The 25,637-nt window shown below is 37.6% G+C and overlaps 1 protein-coding gene across 1 annotated transcript in view; it reads right to left on the bottom strand.

Annotated features, from left to right (window-relative positions):
- Positions 1 to 25,637, bottom strand: part of LOC150079916 (AP-2 complex subunit alpha-like) — a 260,057-nt gene that overhangs the window by 216,829 nt on the left and 17,591 nt on the right. The window contains exons 2-4 of the mRNA XM_090383347.1: positions 23,880 to 23,980; positions 19,144 to 19,212; positions 296 to 438 (exon numbers count right to left, since the gene is read on the bottom strand). Of these exons, the coding sequence (XP_090239473.1) occupies positions 296 to 438; positions 19,144 to 19,212; positions 23,880 to 23,943 (276 nt within the window). The 5' untranslated portion in view covers positions 23,944 to 23,980. The remainder of the gene's footprint in view (positions 1 to 295; positions 439 to 19,143; positions 19,213 to 23,879; positions 23,981 to 25,637) is intronic.

Here is a 25,637-nt window from a genome sequence, read left to right as displayed (position 1 = left end):
ATTAAAATAACTTAAGATATGGTACAATTACAGTTCAAAAGAAAACTTAAGTAACTCACCTCATCATCTGTTGGGTTAAATGATTATAAAAAATATAGATAAAAGATTTTATGCTCATATGACCCAGGAGATAGTGAGGTGAGTTACTCACAAAGAAGCTCTTGTTATTTTTAATATTAAATTCTTAAGACACAGTAACTAGCAGCCATTGAACTATAACATTGGTGCAATTACAGTAAACACATTTCAAAATATTTCTCAGTGATTACAAAAAGTTTAGTTAACAGCTACTTACTATTTGCTTCTCTGAATATTTATTGGAACTAAGCAAGTTCACAGCCTCCATGTGTCCAAAATCAATATCATGCCCCAAAAGGAAAATGAATAGTAGTTTGCAGACATATTTTTTCTTTTGATAACCATCTAGTGTCCTATCACCTGTAAAATTCAGTCTTTTAATTATGCTTTCAAGGCATTACACTTAAATAAAAGAAGAGGTACAAAGATATCTTTGGAGAACTGTATATCTCTTTAAAGTGAAGTCCAGACTGAAGCAAATGGTTCTTATCATATAACACTAATTAATCTTGAGTGACTAAACTTGAACGAAAAATGTCTACTGGCAATCATAAAAATATATTGAAACTCAGTATCTAAGAGAGATAATTTTAATTATCTTGGCAGCAGATATTAGCGTTAACCCAGAAGTGCTGGCGGCTGACCTAATTTTCATTAAATTTTAGATTCAGCCCTTTTAGAAAGATTTGTCAGGACTTTCCAGAAACAAATCAGACAATTAGAAATCTGGCAATTAGTATTAATTTTTCATAGATTTTTCTCCTTATCCCTGCTAGCAAAATTACTGCATATCATTGACATAACCCCATGACCTGCTCTGGCAGCATGTCGGCACCTCAGAAAACTTCATATCCGACTGAAAAATTTCCCCCAGGTCTCCTTCATTGTCCACTACCCTGAGTGTACTACTACGCAGTAGGTACATTTCTCTGGAGTTACTGCTACCCATATGCAGTACTTTGCATTTGTCAATGTTAAACTTCAGTTGCCACTTCACAGCTCATCTGACCAACTTTTCCATATCCAGTTGCAGCATACTTTCAATACTGTCAACTAACAAACCTGTCAAACTTTGTGTCATCTGCAAACTTCAACATTAAGCCTGATATATCTTCATCAATATTGTTGATAAATATACAAAACAACAATGGGCTCAACCGAACCCTGGGGAGGGGGCTCCACTAATAACACTGGTCTATGAATGGGAGTGTCCATTGATTACCACTGTCTTCTCCCATTCAACCATCCCTTTATCCATTGTAGCAACTTTCCCTTAATGCCATACTGCTCCAATTTGTACAGCAGTCTTCCATGTGCAACATTATCAAAAGCTTTCCTCAAATCCAAGTATATGATATCAAAATTATTTTTTGCATCCAGTGATCACATCATAGTACCCAATCAAATTGGTCAGACAAGACTTCCTCTTAACAAATCCATGCAGTGTCTGTATTATTATGCAGTCTTGTCTAGAAAATCCTGCAATGCTTCTTTAACCAGTGATGGCACTGTTTTCCCCAGAACAGAAGTTAAACTTACAGGTCTGTAATTACTCATGTCGCCCTTTGTCCACCTTTACGAATTGAGGATACATTTGCACATCTCCAGTCAGTGGAGACCTCCCTGAGTCCAATGATGCTCTCATAATTATGGCTAACGGACTTGCTTACTTCCTTTGCCACCTCCTTTAATATAACTGGATAAATCCCATCCAACCTAGGTGCCTTTGTTATGTTTTACTTCAACAATTTCTCCTCCACTTTTCTCTTTATAAAATCATTTATCTCCCTGTTAGAGTTCAATAAGCTTCTGGCCTCCACTTCCCTTCAGAATTCCTCGTGTGTGAATGTAGATGCAAAATTACATTCAGTTTTTCAGCTATCTGAGCAGGATCATCAACAGCTGAACCATCGATATCAAGTGGACCAATCTAATTCATCCCCCTTCCTTCTCGAGTTGATATAAGTAAAGTGTTTGCTGTTTTTCTTTGAATCCTTTGCCAAAGATTTCTCGTAATCTTTTCGCTTGCCTAACCTCCTTTGTGACACCCATTTAAGCCTAAAATTTGAACAGTATTTCTTAGTTGGTATGAAAAGACTAGTAGCTTCCAAGATTAATTCCTTGAATGCTTCCCATTTACGAAAGCAAAACCCTTCCCTTTACCCCTGATGGTAGTTACATCTTTAAGTAAATCCCACATCAGTACACTGTTCATTGGCTAACGGACTTAGCTAGTGGTTCCTTTTTCTGAAAATTCTTAATGCATGAATAATCAATGCTGATAATCATATCAAGAGTATTACTCCTGGTTGAACCTTGAACATGCTGCTGTAAAAAACTATCATCCAATAAACACAAAAGTCTAATGTACAAGTTAGTTGCTGAAAAAAAGCCATGAGTTAGGGTTGAATTCCAAAGTGTCTGCAATTCTGTCTAGACACGATAGGAGGGATTATATGATGAGAGCCTTGTCGATCAATTCGGCCCTTGAGAGATTGTGCAAGGCTCAAGGGGTAGAAATTTTTTCAGCCTGGTCTGTGCTTGTTAACAGGAGAGACTGCTTCTACAGGGATGGGATACACTTAAATAGAAAGGGTGCAAGAATATTTGCTGATGCTATCGAGGCAGAGTTAGGTGGGTAGGGAAAACTGCTAGCTTGGGAGGGATACATGGACTAATAGATTAACAGTAGCCGCTGGCAGAGGTGAAGGTGATTCTTGCACTGCTTCTATTGAAATGCAATTGAGCAGCAGCAACATGAAAAGCAAGGCAATGGGTATTTCCAGGGTTGCTGGCAGTCATAGCGGAACAAGTAAATACATGAGCTGTGTTAGGGTAACTAAGAGTAGAAACAGGTGCATGTATACTTACATGTACACCAATGTTAGGAGTACAGTTAATAAATTTGAAGAGCTTTAAGTTGTTATTTGGTTTTTAGGAGCATCAGCAACTAAGGCCATATTGCTCCGGGGATATGCGGTGGTCATTCCCTAACCTTTCCGCATCCTCCATATTTGGTGGCTCACGGGCTCAAACCAGGGTCTAATCAAGAAGCATATGCTACGCATTGCTGCTCCTGCCCACGTGGCAGAGCTTTAAATGCCAATCAAGACATCAAATGCAGATATTGCTGAGATATCAGGGACATGTGTGTGGTGTCATACAGACATAACCAGTGCAGAATTGGAATTTGGAGAGTAGTAGTAGTGGCATGTAATACAAGAAAGCAAGTGTATGAGCTTATGCAGCATCAGCCAAAAAAAAAAAACACACCATTTCCTCCAAATGCCTGTCCAGTAACTCCTTAAATTTATTCAACCTATCAACTTCCACAACGACAGATGGAAGTTTGTTCCAGCAATTAACCACACGTTGGCTAAAGGCAAATTTCCGCACATCTATTTTACATCTGTCCTTTCTTAATTTGAATTTATGCCCCCTTAGATTCATAATCTGAACAAGTGGAAGGATCCCATCAGAATTCAGCGTGCTCAACCCATTCAAGGCCTTATACACCTCAATCAGATCACCGCGCAGGTGCCTAGTCTCCAGCCACTGCAATTTGCAGAACTTAAGCCTCTCTTGGTAAGAGGATCCCTTCATTCCCCTCACCAATCTTGTTGCCCTTCTCTTTACACGCTCAAGTAAATCTACACCCTTCCTAAAATGAGGCCTCCAGACTTGTACACAGTACTCAAGGCTTGGCCTGACCATTGCCTTATACAGAGGGACAATCACAGCAAAATTCCTATATATCATTGACAAAACCCGATGACCTGCCTTGGCAGCCTGTCTGCATTGCTCAGAAAACTTCATATCTGACTGCACAATTACTCCCAGGTCTTTTTCATTTTCTACCTGCTTAAGTGTAGTACCACTTAAGGTGGTACTAACTACAGAGTACAATGTGTACAGAAAGGATACACAGGACTGGAAGGGAGGAGAGTTTATGCTGTTAGTTAAGAAACATATAAAATCTTGTTGTTATTTGGTTTTTAGGAGCATTAGCAACTAAGGCCATATTGCTTCGGGGATATGCGGTGATCATTCCATGACCTTTCCGCATCCTCCGTATTTGGTGGTGACAGGCTCGAACCCCGGTCTAATCAAGAAGCGTGTGCTACGCACTACTGCTCCTTTCCACCTGGCTATGGAGGCGCCCTCATATAAAATCTAAGGAAGTGCATCCAATTGATGTTGGTGGACAATGCAATGTTCAGTCTGTTTGGTGTGACAAAAGCACTGGAAAAGAAAAAATGAGTAGGTGTGTGTTATAGGCCTAATGAATCTGATGAGTATAATGAGCAATTGTGCAGAAAAATAGTGGGCCAGTAAATCAGTGTCTTATAATGGGGGATTTTAATTTCCCAGAGAATGGCTGGAATTTGTGGGTTAGTCACACACACACACACTAACACGGTTTTTGTGGATTTATTGGATGATTGTTTTCTACAGCAGCATGTTTGGGAGGCAACTAGAGGGAGTAATACTCTTCATCTGATTATCAGTAGTGATTCTTCATGCATTAGGAATCTGCAGATAAAGGAACCACTAGGTGGCAGTAATCACAGTGTGCTGAAAAAAAGCTGTGAATTAGGGTTGAATTTGAAAGTGTCTGCAATTCTGCCCAGACACGATAGGAGGGAGTATATGATGAGAGCCCTGTCGATCAATTCGGCCCTGGAAAGATTGTGCAAGGCTCAAAGGGTACAATTTTTTTCAGCATGGTCTGTACTTGTTAACAGGAGAGACTGTTTCTACAGGGATAGGATACACTTAAATAGAAAGGGTGCAAGAATGTTTGCTGATGCTATTGAGGCAGTGTTAGGTGAGTCGGAAAACTGCTAGATTGCGGGGATACAAGGACTAATAGATTAACAGTAGCCACTGGCAGAGATGAAAGTGATTCTTGCACTGCTTCTATTGGAATGAGTCACAGCCTGGAAAATAAGATGCAGGATATTTCAGAGACTGCTGGGAATCATTGGGGTACAAGTAAACACATGGGTTGTGTTAGGTTGTGTTAGGTAGCCAAGAAAAAGAACAGGTGCATGTATACTTGCGTGTACACCAATGCTAGGAGTTTAGTAAATAAATTTGATGAATTTGAGGTATTCCTCAAAACATCAAAGGCAGATATTGTGGGGATTTCAGAGACGTGGTGTCACACAGATATAAGGAATGCAGAACTGGAATTTGGGGAGTACAATGTCTACAGAAGGGACAGACAGGATAGGAAGGGTTATGCTATTAGTTAAGAAATACATAAAATCCAAGGAAGTGAAGCCAGTCGACATTGCTGGATAGTGCAGTGTTGAGTCAGTTTGGTGTGACAAGCATTGGGAGATCAAAATTGAGAGTAGGAGTGTGCTATAGGCCTAATGACTGATGAGTATAATAAGAAACTGTACAGGGAAATAGAGTGGGCCACTAAATTAGAGAGTCTTATAATAGGGGATTTTAATTTTCCAGATATTGACTGGAATTTGGGTGCTGGTCACTCACACACTAGCAAGGCTTTTGTGGATTTATTGGATGATTGTTTTCTACATCAGCATGTTCGGGAGGCAACTAGAGGGAGTAATACTCTTGATTTGATTATCAGTAGTGATTCTTCATGCATTAAGAATCTGCAGGTAAATGAACCACTAGGTGGCAGTGATCGCAGTGTGCTGAAGTGGGATTTACTCAAAGAGGTAACTACCATTAGGGGTAAAGGGAAGGGTTATTGGTTTCGTAAAGGCGACTATGATGGACTGAGACAGTATTTAAATTCTATACAGTGGAACCAACTGATGATGTTACCAACAGCAAATTCAAAATGGGAAGCATTCAAAGAACTTATCTTGGAAGCTACTAGGCTTTACATACCAACTAAGAAATATTGTTCAAGGTTTAGGCCTAAGTGGATGTCAGATGAACTAATGAGATGTATGGCAGAGAAGCAAAATGCATGGGATACATACAAATTAACACGTGACACAGCACAGAAGCTTATGATAGATACAAGTTGATCTGTAAAGAAGTTATAAAGGAGGTTAGGCAGGCGAAGGCAGATTAAGAGAAATCTTTGGCAAGGGATGCAAAGAATTCTTTACTTATTTAAACTCTAGAAGGAAGGGGATGAATCAGATTGGTCCACTTGATATCAATGGGTCAACTGTTGATGATTCTGCTCAGGTAGCTAACAAACTAAATGAATATTTTGCATCGACATTCACACGAGGAGTTATTCAACAAGTGGAATGGCAGAGGTGTATTCAACTCTGGCAGTAAGCTAGACAATCTTGTAATAACTGAGAGTAAAGTGGAGGAGAAATTGTTGAAGATAAATACAAGAAAGGCACCTGGGGTGGATAGGATCTATCCAGTTATATTAAAGGAGACAGCAAAGGAAGTAGGCAAACCCTTAGCCATAATTATGAGAGCTTCCTTGGACTCAGGGGAAGTACCCATGGACTGGAGATATGAAAATGTGACCCCAATTCACAAAGGAGGATCAAAGGGCGATACAAGTAATTATAGACCTGTGAGTTTAACTTCTGTTCCAGGAAAATTAATGGAGGCACTGGTTAAAGAAGCACTGCAGGATCATCTAGACAAGACTTCAGTTATAGCTCGGACACAGCATGAGTTTAAGGGGAAGTCTTGTCTGACTAATTTGATTGGATACTATGATGTAGTCACAAAGGAACTGGATGCAAAGAATAACTTTGATATCAAAGATTTGGATCTTAGAAAAGCCTTTGATACTGTTGCACATGGAAGACTGCTGCACAAATTGGAGCAGTGTGGCATTGGAGGCAAATTGCTGCTATGGATAAAGGGGTGGTTGAGGGGGATAAGACAGAGTGGTAATCAATGGACACTGCTCATCGTGGACTAATGTTATTAGTGGAGTCCCTCAGGGTTCAGTATTGGGTCCATTATTGTTTTCTGTATTTATAAATGATATTGATGATGGTATATCAAGCTTAATGTCCAAGTCTGCAGAAGATACGAAGGTTGGCAGGGTTATTAAGGACACTAATGACAGTATGCTGCTGTAATAACAGGATCTAGAAAAGTTGAGCAGATGGGCTGAGAGGTGGCAAATGAAGTTTAACATTGACAAATGTAAAGTACTACAAATGGGAAGCAGTAACCCCAGAGTAACGTATCAACTCTGACAGTGGTAGAGAATGAAAAGGACAGTGGTAGAGAATGAAAAGGACCTGGGGATAATTGTGCAGGCATATATGAAGTTTTCTGACCAGTGCAGATGGTCTGCAAGAATAGCTCATGGTGTCTTGTCAATGATATACAGGAATTTTTTTAGCAGGGATAAGGAGGTGATTATTCTCGTGTATAAGACGATGGTCAGGCCACACCTAGAGTACTGTATACAGATCTGGAGGCCTCATTTTAAGAAGGATGTAGAGATGTTGGAACTGGTACAGAGAAGGGCAACGAGATTAGTGAATGGAACAAAGGGTTGCTCTTACGAAGAAAGGCTTAAGTTTTGCAAATTAGTGTCTGGAGACTAGGCACCTGTGAGGTGATCTGATTGAGGTGTATAAAGCCTTGAATGGTTTGAGCATGCTCAATGCTGATGGAATTCTTCCTCTTGTTCAGAATAATTGCCTGAGAGGCCATAGATTCAAACTGAGGAAAGACGGTTGTAGGACAGATGTGCGGAAGTTTGCCTTTAGCCAGCGGGTAGTTGATTGCAGGAACAAACTTCCATCTGTCGTAGAAGTTGATAACTTAAATAGATTCAAGGCAGAACTTGACAAACATTTGGAGCGAGTGGATGGGTGAAATAAGTTTTTTGTTTTTGGCTGATGCTATATAAGCTTGCTTTCTTGCATCATGTGCCTTTGCTAATGCAATTGCATCATCTCAGTACATAGCCAACTACTTAGGTAGTTATAAATTGGTATTATTAAGTATATCTAATATTGTGAATACCTTCACGAGTTCTCATGATATTGCACTACCTTGAATAAGTTGTTGTTGTGGGGGTTTGATGGCACATAATCCGCCTTGGCTATAATGCGCCTATTCATTTATTGTAATAACATATGAGAAATTGTTGTAATGCCAGAAAAGGCTGAAATCAGAAATGACTAAAACTCCAATTTTCTTCAGAAAGTTAAAAAAATTCAGGAATATTTGCATTGTCACCAATGACATTCTCTAGAGTTATTGGTTTCTGAAGGTTAACCAGTGATAACAGGGTTGTATTTCTGTCTTGTTTATAGTATGGGCATTCAATGAGAATGTGTTTAACAGTGAAATTAGAACAATGTGGACACTGTGGTGGATCATCTCCTGTGAGTAAATGAAGGCGAGTCAAATGTGTATGGCCTATCCTTGCTCTCGAAAGCACTACTACTTCTCATTTTGATGCACGGACACTGGAACGCCAAATTTTAGGATCCTTTTTAAATTGAAAAAGGATATTATTTGTTTGAGAGTGCCAGATTGCTGTCCATTCTGTTAGGCATGCACCATGAATGATTTGTGGATAGTCTGATGCTGGAACAGGGATATTGGTTAAATCTAAGGTAGTTGGATTTTTTTGCAGCTTTATCGGCCAGTTCATTACCAGAAATTCCAGAATGTGCTGGAATCCAGCAGAAGGTGATCAGTTGGTGGTGCTCTTCAATCTGTAGTAATAACCTTCTAATTTCATTTAGTAAAGGGTGAACGTTATCTGAGGAGTTACATAATGCTATAATTGAGCCAAGGGAATCAGTGTAAATAAATTTTAATGAGCAGTCAGAACAGAGATTTTCTAAGGATAGTTTAATCGCATATAATTCTGCTGAGAAGACACTGAATTCAGGTGGAAGGGATGCTGAAATAGTGGTATTTAGGAACACTGCTGCTGCTGCTGCTCCAACATTTGAGTTAGATTTGGAGCCATCTGTATAAATTGGAGAAAAATCAAAATATCTGTGAGTGTGAACTGCATGAAGTTATTTGATGCTTGAAGAATATTTTTTCCCCACTGGCAAAGGTAAGTGTCACAGGTGGGTAGAGGAGTACGAGTCCATAGTGGTTGAACGTATGTTACTACCTATTGTACGGAATGAATGGAAACATTCCAAAACTGCATCAGTTCAAGAATGCGAAGACCATTTGGTTTTACTATACTATGCTTATTTCTGCAGTGGTTTTCTAATGGTGGATTGAATAGGTATGACTGAATTGGATGTGAGGCACAACTTTGTATTTTGACAGCATACTTTAGTAGCAGTGTTTTCCTATGTGGAGTTAAAGGGGGCTCATGAGTGTCAATGTAGAGGCTATGTGCTGGTGATGTTCTCAAAGCCCCAAGTGCAATCCTCAAGGCACTGTGCTGAACTGGATCAAGCCAGAGCAAAGCACTTGCTCTGGCAGAATCACAGACAGGAGCACCGTAATCGAGACAGGATCTGATTAATGTCCTGTATATAACCGAAGCAGGGAGGTGCGATCTGCATCCCATGTTAGGGTGGATAAGGTTCTGAGTATATTTAACCTTTTTAAACAGGAAGTACGTACATTTTTAATATGGTCTAAGAAATTTTTAAAAAAAATTACAAAACAACACCCTCTAAATGTCTGTCCAGTTCCTCCTTAAATTTATTTAATCTATCAACTTCCACAATGACAGATTGAAGTTTTTTCCAGCAATTAACCACCCACTGGCTAAAGGCAAATTTCCACACATCTATTCTACATCTGTCCTTCCTCAATTTCAATATATGCCCCCTAAGGTTCGTAATCTGAACGAGTGGAAGAACCCCATCAGAATTCAGCGTGCTCAACCCTTTCATGGCCTTATACACCTCAATCAGATCACCTCACAGGTGCCTAGTCTCCAGCTGCTGCAATTTACCAAACTTAAGCCTCTCCTGGTAAGAGGATCCCTTCGTTCCCCTCACCAATCTTGTTGCCCTTCTCTGTACACGCTCAAGCAAATCTACATCCTTCCTAAAATGAGGCCTCCTGACCTGCACGCAGTACTCAAGGTTGTCCCGTAGACCGAGAGAATAAAGATCACTAAGTATGCCATGCGGTGTCAAAAGCCTTCTCTATATCTACAGAAACCATTACTAGATGTTTGTGTTTAACAAAGGCATTGTGAATGGCAAATTCAGCCTTGATCATGAGATCCAAGCATGACCTGTTTTGTCGAAAGCCACGTTGACTATGGTTCATTAGATGTTGTGACTCAATGGTACAGATGAGTCTACTGTGGACAATGTTTTCAAGGATTTTGCTGAGACAACTTGACAGAGATATTGGTCTATAGCTATGGGGGTTGGACAGATCTTTTCCAGGCTTCAGGAACACAAACACAATAGTGGTGCCAAGAAGCTGGTTAAACATTTTCTAAAAAAATACGGTTGTAAAAGACCAGGAGTTGAAGCAAAGCTTTGTCATCAAGATGCTGCAGCATGACATAATAGATCCCATCTGGTCCGGCGGCACCATTATGAGCTGTTTTAATGGAATACAAAAGTTCAGAATATTGTAGAGGTTTAATATACGGTAGAATGAGGGCAGTTCGGAAGTTAATAGAATACTGTTCTCTGTTTTTAATTCACTGAAAAGAGGTAGTATATGCAGATGCTGCTGATATTTCAGCAAAGGTATTTCCCAAAGCATTTGCTATATCCAAGGGACTTGATAAATCTCGCCCATTCCAGGAGAGGATTGGAGATGGTATGGTTGGAAACATACTAGAAAGCTGTCTAATTTTTTTCCAAATTAATTTGCTGTCAGTGTTTCTGTTAATTGACTTGAATAAGTAACGCTTCACCATAGGAGAAGACTATTTTTACTTATTCTCAGTGGATACCATCACCCATACAGCACAGTTTCAGAGCTTACTGGCTCCTCATCGGTGGTTGGGCAGGTACCCTGGTGTTGCAATGATGACAAACCAGTTGTGAAGTATAAATCCACAATATGAGAGATACCTGATGGTGTGGAGTAATTTAGATTACTCCACACAATCAATCATTGCAACACCAGGGTACGTGCCGACCCACTGATGAGGAGCCAATAAGCTCAGAAATTGTGCCGTACAGGTGATGGTATCCGCTGAGAATAAGTAACAATAGTTTTCTCCTATGGTGAAGCATTACTTATTCGAGGTAGTGCAATATCATAGCAACTCGTTGTGAAGGTATTCACAATGAGATACACTGAATGATACCGATTTATAATTACTTCAGTTGGCTATATACTGAAATGATGCAATTGCACTAACTTGTACATTACTTAAACTCTTTACAAAACCTGAAGCTTTAGCCCTAAACTATACCATAATCCATAAAAGTCTTGTTAGTGTGCGAGTGACCAATCCACAAGTTCCAGTTAATATCTCAGATTAAAATCCCCCATTATGAGACATTCTGATTTACTGGCTCACTATTTCTCCGTATAGTTGTTTGTTGTACTCAGAGTCATTAGGCCTATAACACAATCCTATCCTCATTTTTTGCTTTCCCAGTGATTATGTCACACTGAACTGACTCAACATTGCACTGTCCACCAATGTCAATGGATGCACTGCCTTAGATTTTGTGTTCCTTAAATAACAGCATAACCCCTCCTCCCTTTCTGCCCTGTCTATCCTCTCTACACATATTGTACTCCCCAAATTCCAATTCCGCATTTCTTATATCTGTGTGACACCACATCTCTGATATTTCGACAATATCTGACTTTGACATCTTGACCATAAACTCTAAAAGGAAGGGGATGAATCTGATTTGTCCACTTGATATCTATGGTATCATCGATATCAAGATATTTAAATATTGATATCGATATTTAGAGTTTATGGTCAGGTGTGCAAATGTATCCCCAATTCACAAAAGGGGATCAAAGGGTGACACGAGTAATTACAGACCAGTTAGTTTAACTTCTGTTCCAAGTAAAATAATGGAGTCACTGGTTAAAGATGCATTGCAGGATCATCTAGACAAGACTGCAGCAATAATTCAGACACAGCATGGGTTTGTTAAGGGCAGTCTTTTCTGACAAATTTGATAGGATATTATGATGTGGTTACAAAGGAACTGGATGCAAAAAATTATTTTGATATCATATATTTGGATTTCAGGAAAGCTTTTGACACCGTTGCGCATGGAAGACTATTGTACAAATTGGAGCAGAATGGTATTAAGGGTAAGTTACTAAAATGGGTAAAAGGATGGTTGAGTGAGAGAAGACAGAGGGTGGTAATTAATGGGTGCTGCTCTTCATGGACTCATGTTATTAGTGGAGTCCTACAAGGTTCGGTGTTGGTTCCTCTGTTTTGTATATTTATCAATAATATAGATGAAGGTATATCAGGCTTAGTGTCGAAGTTTGCAGATGATACAAAGGTTGGCAGGGTTGTTAATGACAGTAATGGCAGTGTGCTACTGCAACAGGATCTAGATCATTTGGGCAAATGGGCTAAGAAGTGGCAACTGAAGTTTAACCTTGACAAATGCAAAGTACTGCATATGGGTAGAAGTAACCCCAGAGAAACATACCAACTGTGTGGTACTACACTTAAGGTGGTAGAAAATGAAAAAGACCTGGGAGTAATTGTGCAGTCAGATATGAAGTTTTCTGAGCAATGCAGACAGGCTGCCAGGGCAGGTCATGGAGTTTTGTCAATGATATATAGGAATTTTGCTAGCAGGGAAAAGGAGGTGATTGTCCCTCTGTATAAGGCAATGGTCAAGCCATGCCTTGAGTACTGCGTACAGGTCTGGAGGCCTCATTTTAGGAAGGATGTAGAATTGCTTGAGCATGTACAGAGAAGGGCAACAAGATTGGTGAGGGGAATGAAGGGATCCTCTCTTACCAAGAGAGGCTTAAGTTCTGCAAATTGCAGTTGCCGGAGACTAGGCACCTGCACGGTGACCTGATTGAGGTATATAAGGCCTTGAATGGGTTGAGCACGCTGAATTCTGATGGGATCCTTCCACTTGTTCAGATTACGAACCTAAGGGGGCATAAATTCAAATTAAGAAAAGACAGATGTAGAATAGATGTGCAGAAATTTGCCTTTAACCAGTGGGTGGTGAATTGCTGGAACAAACTTCCATCTGTTGTGGAAATTGATAGGTTAAATTAATTTAAGGAGGACCTGGACAAGCATTTGGAGGGAATAGTGTGTTTTTTTTTTTTTTTTTTTTTGGCTGATGCTGCATAAGCTCATACACTTGCTTTCTTGCATCACATGCCACTACTACCACCAGCACTTCAAATTTATCAAATTTATTTACTATACTCCTAGCACTGGTGTACATGCACTTTTTTTTTTTTTTTTTTTTTTTTTTCTTTTTTTTTTATGAAAACCCCAAACACGAGAGGTATTAGAACCTATAATACCTAGTACTGTGCTTGGGTTGGAGGTTGAGAAGATGAAAGAAGATATTTGTTGACATTAGACTTGAACTTCTGTAGACTGTAATTTTCAGGAAATACGTATTAAGGAAGGTTGTTCCAGAAAACGGCAAATGAATGAATAAATGAGGAAGATGAAAAGTTGGTTCTGTGAGTTTGCAGTTGCACAGTAAATGGATTTTGGCGCACGTGTTCGGAAAACGTGTTCTGTTTTGAAAGAGAGAGCGGGAATTATAGAAGCCAATTCAGAAAAACAGTGCCCATGGAAGTATTTGTAGAAAAGGCATGCAGCAGAAACAGTATGCCTATGAGACAGCGAGTGGAGAGATTCAGTTAGAGAGGAGTCATTAATTAACTTAACTGCCCTCTTCTAAATGAAATATAGAAGCCTGAGAGAGGTTTTGAGGGCACTGCCCCAGATGTGGGATCAATATTCCATGGTAGAGTGGATTTGCGATTTGTACAGAGTGAACAGCTGTACAGCTGTTTTAATGAGAGGGACAGCCCTAAAGTGAATGTTTCGTGCAGACTAATACACAACAAGGTTATTGGACCATTTTATTTTGCTGAGCACACCATTTCAGCGAACGTTTACTTGGACATGGAGCAATACATTGCATCTCAGAAGTTTCAGCCATGGGTAATTTTCCAACAAGATGGTGCACCGCCACACTGGAGCATAGTTGTTTGTGAGTTCCTGGATGTTGCATTTTCTAACCGATGGACTGGGAGGGATGGTCCAATACCATGGCCAGCCCGTTCACCGGACATTACCCCTTTTAACTTTTTTTTTTTTTTTTTTTAAATGGGGCTATATTAAGGATAAAGTGTATTAGACTCCAGTTCATGATACTGAAATTTTGAAGGCAAGGATAATGGATGCTTTCGCGACGGTTACTGAAGAGATGTTGGAGAATACATTAGCATTAGTAGAGGTATACGATGCAAGAAAGCAATCTTATGCAGCATCAGCTAAAAAACCCTCACATTTCAACCCTCCATTCTTTCCAAATGCCTCTCTAGCTCAGCCATAAATTTGTTTAGGTTATCGGCTTCCACAACAAAATATAGAAGTCTGTTCCACCAATCAACTACAGCTGGCTAAAGGCAAATTTCCGCATATCTATTCTACAACTATCTTTCCTGAATTTGAAAATGTCCCCCCATAGGTTCTAAGTCTGAGCAAGAATCCCATCAGCACTCAACTTGCTCAACCCATTCAAGGCCTTATACACCTCAATGAGATCACCTTGCAGGTGGTGCCTACTTTCCAGGTGCTGCAATTTTCAGAACTTAAGCTTTTCTTCGTAAGAGCATCCCTTCATTCCCCTCACCAATCTTGTTGCCCTTCTTTGTACTCCTTCTAGCAACTCTACATCCTTCCTAAAATGAGGCCTCCAGACTCTCTAGGTGTGGCCTGACCATTGCCTTGTATAACAGGATAATCACCTCCCTGTTCCTGCTAGCAAAATTCCTATATATCACTGATAAAACTCCATGACCTGCCCTGGCAGCCTGTCTGCACTGTTCAGCGAACTTCATATTTGACAGCATAGTTACCTCCAGGTTTTTTCACTTTCCACTTCCCTGAGTGTAGTACCACACAGATGGTACTGTTTCTCTTCGGTTACTGCTATCCATATGCAGTACTTGGCATTTGTCATGTTAAACTTCAGTTGCCACTTCTCAGTCTATTTGCTCAACTTATCTAGATCCAGTTGGAGTAGCTTACTGTTGTTAACAACCCTGCCAACCTTTGTATCATCTGCAAACTTCGACATAAAATTTGATATACCTTCATCAATATAATTGATAAATACTGTTGTTGTTTTAACAATGGGTCCAACACCGAACCCTGGGGCACTCCACTAATAACATTTGTCCATGAAGAGCAGTGTCCATTGATTACCACTCTCTGTTGTCTCCCACTCAACCATCCCTTTAGCCATTGTAGCAACTTACCCTTAAGGCCATACATCTCCAATTTGTACAGCAGTCTTACATGTGCAACAATATCAAAAGATTTCCTGAAATCCAAGTATATGATATCAAAATTATTTTTGGCATTCAGTTCCTTAGTGACCATCATAGTATACAATCAAATCATAGTATACAATCAAATTGGTCAGACAAGACCTCCCTTTAACAAACCCATGCATGCTGTGTCTTAACTATTAATGCAGTCTTGTCTAGATGATCCTGCAATGTTTCTTTAACCAGTGATTCCATTATTTTCCTAGGAACACAAGTTAAGCTAACAGATCTGTAGTTACTTGTGTCACCTTTTGAACCCGCTTTGTGAATTGGTGATACATTTGCACACCTCCAGTCCATGAGGACCTCCCCTGAGTCCAAGGAAGCTCTCATAATTATGGCTAAGGGTTTGCTTACTTTCTTTTCTGCCTCCTTTAATATAACTGGATAGATCCTGTCCACCCCAGGTGCCTTCCTTATATTTAACTTCAACAATTTCTCCTCCACTTTGCTCTCAGTCATTACAAAATCACTTAGCTCCCTGTTAAAGTTTGATAAACTTCTGGCACTCCCCTCATTGAATAACTCCTCGTGTGAATGTAGATGCAGTATTAGGCGGGTCAGAAAACTGCTAGTTTGGGGGATAAACAGACTAAAAGGTTAATAGTGGCTGAAGGCAGAGGCAAAAGTGATTCTTGCACTGCTTCTATTAGAATGAGCAGCAGCAGCCTGGATAGCAAGGTAATGGAGATTTCAGAAACTGCTGGGAGTCATAGTAGAAGAAGTAAATACATGGGCTGTGTTAGGGTAACCAAGAGTAGGAACAGGTGCATGTATACTTGCATGTACACCAATGCTAGGAGTATAGTTAATAAATTTGATGAGCTTGAAGTGCTAGTCAAGACATCAAAGGCAAATATTGTAGGGATATCAGAGACGTGGTGTCACACAGATAAGCAGTGCAGAATTGGAATTTGGTGAGTACAATGTGTACAGGAAGGTTAGACAGGACAGAAAGCGAGGAGGGGTTATGCTGTTAGTTAAGAAACACAAAATCTAAGGAAGAGTATCCAATTGATGTTGGTGAACAATGCAGTGTTGAGTCTGTTTGGTGTGAAATGAGCACTGGGAAAGGTAAATTGAGAGTAGGTGTGTGTTATAGGCTTAATGAATCTGATAAGTATAATGAGCAATTGTGCAGAGAAATAGAGTGGGCCAGTAAATCAAAATGTCTTATAATGGGAGATTTTAACATGTCCAAAAATTGACTGGAACTTGTGGGTTGGTTACTCACACACTAGCAAGACTTTTGTGATTTATTGAATGATTGTTTTCTACAGCAACATGTTCGAGAGGCAACCAGAGGGAGTAATACTCTTGATCTGATTATCAGCAGTGATTATTCATGCATTAAGAATTTGCAGATAAAGGAACCACTGGGTGACAGTGATCACAATGTACTGATGTGGGAATTACTTAAAGATTTAACTACCATCAAGGCTAAAGGGAAGGGCTTTTGCTTTCATAAAGGTGACTACAGAGGTCTCAGGCAATTTTTAAATTCTGTACAGTGGGATCAACTGATAATGTTAGCAACGTTGAATTCTAAATGGGAAGCCTTCAGGGAATTAATTTAGGATGCTACTAGGCTTTTCATTCCAACTAAGAAATACTGTTCAAGGTTTACGCCTAAATGGATGTCAGATGAATTAATGAGGCTCGTGGCAGAGAAGAAGAATGTATGGGATGCATGTAAAGTATCAGGTGACACAGAAGCTTATAGCAGGTATAAACTAGTCTGTAATCAAGTAATATTTGGCAAAGGATGCAGTAATTTATCCAGGTCTTGGAGTAGTGTACACACTGATTGTCATATTAACTACCCTGCCAATCTTTGTATCATCAGCAAACTTAGACATTAAACCTAATATGCTCTCCTAAATATCATTAATAAATATTGAAAACAGTAAGGAGACCAGCAGGAATGCTGCAAGTTTACAAGGTGCCTTTGTGCAAAGTCTTATTGGCATCCCTCTCCAAAAAACAAATAATGGTAGAAAGTGAAGCTAATTAGGTAGAAAGAAAGATCAATAAACACTTAATGAAATACATTTTGGAATTAAAAAACCACTAAGAACAAAAAAAAAAAAAAAAAAAAAAAAAAAGTGTCTTTTAGCAGAATGTTTATCATTTCATTTCTTATAAAACTGTAAAACCATTGTAACCACCTTTGAGAAAGCAAAATTCCTTCTCTTTTATCTTTGATAGCAGTAACAACTTTAAATAAATTCCATATCAGCAAACTATGAAAGGTGCTAGCTAGTGGTTCCTCTACCTGAAGGTTCTTAATGCATGATGAGCCATTGGTGAAAATTGGATTGGGTGAATTGCTTTCTCCTGTTGTTGTCCCTGGTATAGAAAACAGTCATCTAGTAAATTGGTAAAATATTCCACTACTGAGTGAGTGACCAATTCACAAGTTCCAGTTAATATCTGAAAAGTTATAATTCCCCACCTCTCACAATAAAACATTCTGATTTACTGACACTTATTTGTCTGTATAGTAATGAGATGAGTGTAATGTATGGAGAGGTTGATTGATTGATTTAAGAATTCTAGGCGGAAGAGCTACTGCAGCTAAAATGCACCTGGAAGGTTTTATGTGTGGGGAGGATTTCCCATCCTACAGTGTTGTCAATAACGGAAAGGCAGTTAAAATGAGGACCCATTAGTGTATCAGTAAGGTTCATCTTTCTATTGACTCTTTAAAAAAAACATCTTGTAAACACAATGAGTGTCACCTTTCCAGAAGTTGCATGGGCAGAACTGCATAGAGCAATTTTTAACTACGTGCAATGAATGTGCAAAATGATTTTTTTCTCAAATGGCTATCACAGATGACACATGGATTCACCATTTTGACTCTAAAACCAAGGAACAATGCAAACTGCAAGAGCATTCTTAATAACCATCCTCTAAGAAGGAAAGGGTATAGACATCTGATGGAAAAGTGATGCTGTTGGTCCTCTGAGAACAGCATGGTGTGATACTCATTGGTTATTTTTAAAGGGAGAACATTACTAGGACATTACTTCAACCGTCTTAAATTTAATATATTCTTTATCCATGCAGCCAAAGACAAAATGGTGAGGAATGTATCAAAGGCATGGTGTTGTCCTGTAACAATACCCTTACACACAGTTTGCAAGCTACCACAAAGATAAGCTAATGTGGCAATTAAATTCTGGCACATACAACATATTGTCCTGACTTCATTCTTTCAGATATCTTCCTATTTCCATCCCCAAACTGCTTTTTCAGGTGACAACAATTTCTCTGATGATAATAATACAATGATCTGAGAACCAAGTCATGGTTTCAAAGGCAACTAGAGATGGTTATCTGCAAAAATGGCCTCCAAAAAGTTTAGCCATTGGCTGGTGGCTAGGTAAACAAAAGGCCAAAATATGTGCTTGGTTTCAAACTTCTGTAACTGAGGGACCTAAGTGAATATGGATTACTACTTGCATATAAAAAATAAAAAAATTGAATTTAATATATTCTTTACGAAAACAACAAAATCCTATTCACTAAAATTTTAATAAGATAATTTTTTAAAAAATATTTCTAATAAAAGATTCCTAAAAATATACTTTACTAAAGTATTAATCTTTAAATAGAAATTCAAACAAAAAGAATTCCTACCTCTGAATTTAGAACGTATGTTGGCTAATTCTTTATTTATTCTCTTAATTTCTGCCTCTTTACTTTTACCTGAAAATTGCAAAAATAAAACTATCACAGAAAAAATATATAAGAAAAAACCTACTGAAAATATATTTTGCTAAGATTTAAAATGCAGATAATAGACCATCTAAAAGCATATCATACAATCCACATGTAAGCTGGAAAAAAATATGGAAATCAAAGATAATGAAACATCACATTCTTGGAAGGCATGGTTCTATAATATAGGACTGAAAACTGAAGATCAAGGACTACTATTAACACTCTGATGTACTGACAGTAGGAGTATTTAATGTTAACAATAATAAGATTATAACATGAGCATTATGAAGTGGCAGCACACACACTAATCTGTCTTTGGATCTTCCTCAATGGTTAGACAAAAGGCTTATATATAAAAGAAAATTAATTTACATTTGATTGAAAACTATATAGGAACTATATAAAAATGACTAATAAAAAAAATAGCAGTTACAACCCCATTCATGCCCATCAGTGTTGTCATTTTAGATTTGTATATTGTAATAGATGATCTTCAAAAAGGAGCTAAAAATAAACGGTGCTAAATAAAGCACTAAAAACAAAATTTCTGTCATTTTCATAAATTTATTACAAGCATCAAGATTTCTCTTGAAATTAAAAATAAAATTCTAAAAGAAGCTTACAGTAGTGAAGAACATTTTAATTCCTATTTAAATTATTTATAATCATAATAAAATAAAATTTTTATATTCTGAAACAAAGTGATCTTAACTAGTGAATTTAATGAATGCTCTTATATTTTAAATTTTAATAAAGACAGAAATAACCTAAATATTAATATAGAATACATTTAAAAATTGTTTGATGTTTGTCAATAGAAAATAAAAATGTTAGTTAGTTAGTTATTTGGTTTTTAGGAGCATTAGCAACTAAGGCCATATTGCTCCAGGATATGCGGTGGTCATTCCCTCACCTTTCCGCATCCTCCGTATTTGGTGGTGACTGACTCGAACCCCAGTCTAATCAAGAAGCGTGTGCTACGCACTGCTGCTCCTTCCCACCTGGCTACGGAGGCACCCAGAAAATAAAAATGTGACTAAAGCAGCTTATTTAAAATAATGCATACCAATTATGTAACACCTTCAAGAATGAAATCGTCGTCATTATTGTTTGTTCGCATTTCAGCAGTTCCTACTTTACCACTATTTTCATACACGCCAAATGTGTTGATGTTCTATAAAACGCTCGCAGGCATCTCATAATTGTGGAAACATTTTCCATATTGTTACAATCCATATTTGACAGCCAAAACTGAGCTCAAAGGTTTTGCCTTTCATTCTGTTATGTAACTTTGATTTTACAGTATTCATATGACCGAATAAACATTGCATATCAGCATTAGAGAGGGGCAATGAAAGTAGCATTAAAGCAAATTGAATGTTCATAGAACCAATTTACAATGCAATGCTATTACAGTAATTGAGAACATGGAATGTCTGTATGTGCCATTAATTAGAGCAGGGTTATGTAAAGTTTTGGTTTTGATATATTTCATAAAGTACTGTAACTACAAGATGTTTGGCAATTCACTGGGCAGTGTTTATTGGCAGATTTTTATTGAATGTTCAAATATCTCCCTTTAAGAAATCCATGATGTCAACTGCTTTGACTTCACTCCTATTAAGCTGTTCTTGAATTACTTCTTTAACTAATGATTCCATTATTTTTCTTGGAGTGGAAATTAAAGTGACAGGTCTACAGTTACCCACTTCACCCTTCGTATCATCCTTGTGAATAGGAGATACATTTACACATCTCCAATGTACAGGTCCCCCCCCCCCCCGAATCTAAGGATGCTCTCATTATTATTGTCAAAGGTTTGGCTTCCTCTTTTGCAGCACCCCGTATATAACTGGAGAGATTCCATCAGCCCCAGGTATTTTGTTCACTTTTAGCCAGCAATTTCTCTTCTGACTTGCTTTCTTTCTTTTTTTTTTTTTTTGGTAGTTGTTGGCGCATCGGCTTCTATGGCCATAATGCACCTCCCAAGGTTTTTGCAGTACTTTGATCCAAGCCTGAGGCAGGATTCGAAACCGCGACTTTTGGGTTGCCAGGCAGGCACTTTACCCACCCGGCTAGCCCGGTCGGCCTTGCTTTCTTAATGCTAATTCTATCTCTAAAAAGTTCTTTAAGTTTGAATGTAGACAAAATATTTATTAGTTTATCAGCAATCTGTACATGATCAGCAATAGCTACATCATTCATATCCAGTGGACCAATGCGATATATCCCTTGCCTTCTACGCAGGAAGTATCAAGTACACTTTATTTGATTCCAAAGTGTATAAAATTAATTATTTAACAATATTTCATTACCTGTGAAACATCAACTCACATAATTTTTAACAAACTTCAACACTACTGTCATACAATCAGAAATTAATTTGGCTCTTTTCCTCTGTTTTAATTTTATCTTGTATATTGGTCTAATGAGAGTACCAAGGGTTCTCGAACATCACTTTTGTCAAATTTAGGGAAATGAGGTAATGAACTTAATACATAACTCCAAATTTATTCACTTGATATAAGAGTGTTTCATTACATTTATAATTTGTAAAATAATAAGAAGTTTACCTCGATAAAATACGTACAACACTTCCATATGATACTCTCCAGAAATTAAAATGAAAAAAATCGAAAATCTTACATTAGAGTAACAAATAATTAAAAATCAATTCGACACAATTAAAAATAAGAAAATTAATTAAATTATTTAACGAAAAAATTGCAAAACGATTTTCCTTCCTGAAGCTGACAACGCTTTGACCCTTTTCAACGTTTTTTGTCAGCTTCAGGAGGGAAAATCGTTTTGCAATTTTTTCGCTAAATTCTTTTAATTAATTTTCTTCTTATTTTTAATTGTGTTGAATCGATTTTTAATTGAATTTAATTGATTTTGAATTATTTGTTAGTCTAATTTAAGATTTTCGATTTTTTCATTTTAATTTCTGGAGAGTATCATATGGAAGTGTTCTACGTACTATATCGAGGTAAACTTTTCTTATTATTTTACAAATATTGATATCAACGTAGAACGTATTGAGTATTACAGCTCTGGTTCATATTATCCTTACATTAAATAATGTAATTATTTAATGTAACGAGGAGGAGAATACTTCTGGAAAGCATTCTTTAGTTAATGCTGTAAAAGGTGTGAGCTATATGGGCCATCACCAAAGTGCATGCAAGGTTTCTGTCTACTCTGAAATATACAAGATTTGGCAATAAAGTTCCTGGACTGGTGCTGTTGCAGTGATGTTCAATGAGTTTGGAAAGAAACGGAAATGGTGATAAAGAAATCCAGTAGGTAAACAGGTTGCAAGTAACAGCCAGTTTCATTAGTAGCATTAACGTTCCATGTCAAGATTTTGCAATGGAACAATGAACAACGAATCAAATTTTGCTTTAAACGAGAAAATCTGCAATAGAAATGTATGAAATGTTAAAAACTGTTTATGGTGACGAAACATTATGCTGTACCATTATGCGTCGTTTGAATGGTATCAATGTTTCAAAGACAGGTGTGGGGATGTTAATGATGACCCAAGAAGTTGGCATCATCAACCTCTTAAAATGAGGACAGAGTTGCAAAAATTTGGAAAATTGTGGCAAGATATCATTGTTTGACCCTCAGAATGATGACTGATGGGTTGGATAAAAATAAGGAGACTATTCATGAAATTCTGTATGAAGATTTACAGAAAAGGAAGGTCTGTGCAAAATTTGTGCCGCACAACCTTACGAATAAGTACAAGTAACAAAGAATGTCATCATGAAAAAACTTCATCCAGACTTGCCAAGACAATCCTAATTTCCTTAAGTGCCAATACATTCAAGGAAATTAGAACTTAGAGATGAGTTCTAATTTCCTGTTGAGTGTTTCAGTAAGACAAAGAGAAGAAGCATTAGACCATGCAGTGGACTTCAAAATCATCACGGAGGCTCAAAAAGGTTTTGTTTACAGAAGTCCAGGATCAAGACGATGCTGATCATGTTTTTTGAAAAATAGAATGTGATTCGCAAGGAAATAAGACGTTGACTCTCTTACCTGAAGAGGAGAGAGAGTCAACGCTGCATTCTACATATGGGTGCTTCAAAGACTACTAAAGCACATTTCCCGGGGTGAAGCCACTATTTCAAGAGAACGGCAGCTGGCTTGTGTTGCACAACAATGGCCCCACCCATTGCATACTTGATGTGAAGACATTTCTGATGATACACAATTAAATAGATCAATCACACACCCTACTCTCCTGATATAGCACCAGTGGCCTTCTTCCTATTTCCCAAGGTGAAACTGCCCTCAAAGGAAAGAGATGTCGAGATATTGATGACACAAAAATGTAACCACTGAACTGAACATTATCTTTCTGGATGCCTTTGCTGACCCATTTGAAAATCTTTTAGAACAGTATAACAAGTGTATTCAATCAGGTGGTCATTACTTTTATTAAAAATAAAACCAATTTTGAGCCCTTTCACTCTGTGTTCTTTTTATTGTACCAGTCAGGAAACTTTATTGCCACACCTCATAAATACATATCTGAGCAAGCAAATATTTCAAGATCAAAATATCTGCATTTCTCATGTTTGAAAATATTTTACGATAAAGCTAAATTCATTAAATCCCATCTAAAACAATAAAATACTTACAATTCCTAATATCTGAGATAAAAACAGCCAACCCTCTCATGCCATCCCCTCTGACAGCTGGCATGATGACCTTGAGCTACTGGATTATAAATAAGCTATACCTAGAATTAAAATATATATATACTATCTGTTTAATTATGATTATATTTGGATAACATTAATTGTGCATTTAATTCATATACAAATAATAATTGAATGCTGGTTATAAAACAACTTATTTCAAATTTCTTACAAACTGTTAAGGGAGAAAAAAAATTAAATCACAATAGTAACATTTCAATTACTGTAAATATGCTATACATCTAATCTTAATCACTAATATGTAATTCTTTTGTTATTTACTGCCCTCAAATGGGAAGCTTTCACCTTTCTAGGTCATCCCAACTAATCTGACTGGTTTCAGCACTGTTTAGTATTTTTCATCATTCAAGGCTATCTCTACCAGCAGCAAACTACAATTGAAAGACTTAGAATAGGAATCTCTTGTGCTTATTCTTTGATAATTTTCAAAAACAATGTGGCATGATTTAGGAAGCAAAAGCTTTTCATATGGGGAGAGAGATGTATATACTGAAACCTATATTGAAACTTAATATGTAATGGTTTTAAAATATAGTTATACTAAAAATCCACACAACTTTATATTTTAATTTTATATAAAAAAAAAAATGTTCTTTATACTACTGCATAACCACATAGATCACAAGCATTTACAACTAACAAATTCAGCAAGAATATTATCATTACTTGTATTTTTATTCAAACTAGTTCATCAGCCAAGGTGACCAGATGAAACTTCAATTTATCACTATGATATAGAGGCCAAACAAACAGTGGCGCAGCACCATGAAAAATTACTACAATTAATTTTGACGGGTACCATCAGTTCTTTGAGACAAAGGAGTGATATTCATTGATTACTTTGAAAATGATAAACTGCATCAATATTTATAAAAGAAAGACCATTCATAGTGAAGAGAAACTGAATAAGTGCAGCTGGAAAGTATGAAATTAGCAATATTGAAATTTAAGATTTATTAAAAAAACTTTGAAGCCTAAAGGTGAGTAAAGCCTTTGAAGTTGGTGGCATATACCCAGTAATTTTGAGGGAGGTGGTGAGAGGATGCATTGAATCATTAAGGTTAATTATAAGGGAATCACAGAACTCAGAGAAATTCCCTTGTCCAGTGTTACTACAATGTTACCAACTTCTCCAATGTCACTCACTGGAGAAGTGTCAGTACATAAAGGCTGAGAGTGAAGAATCTGAAGAAGTCAACTAAGTGTGAAGTGGACAACTACTGACTGGTCAGTCTGACTTTAGTTATAAGGAAAATCATGGAAGCAATGATCAAGAGTACAATACATGATCATTTAGATAGAAACAGAATAATGACGAAACACAGCATGGTTTTTGTAAAGTGAAAATAATGTTTAACCAATCCAGTTAGTTATTTTTACATAATTATTCAATCACTCTGTTGGGATTAGAAGAAAAATCTTTAGATGGATCATAGGATAGCTGAGGGATAGGAGGCAGAGGGCTGATTAATAGTTATTCTTCAGACTGGGCTAATATAAGAAGTGGGGTTCCCCAAGGATTGGTACTAACCCCATTGCTGTTTTTGATTTTCCTATGACATTGATAGAGGGCTAGAGCTTAGAAGTGATACAAGGTGTGATGTAAAAATTTCCAGACATTAGTAGAGTAGTTAATGATCAATGCCAAACAAAGCCACTAAGACAACTTAGCTAGAC

The sequence above is a fragment of the Mastigoproctus giganteus genome, chromosome 10, assembly GCF_048544385.1.
Source record: "Mastigoproctus giganteus isolate SK-2022 chromosome 10, ASM4854438v1, whole genome shotgun sequence".
Lineage (NCBI taxonomy): Eukaryota > Metazoa > Arthropoda > Arachnida > Uropygi > Thelyphonidae > Mastigoproctus > Mastigoproctus giganteus.
Note: the sequence above shows the minus strand (reverse complement) of the source record. Positions and strands in the feature narration are given on the sequence as shown.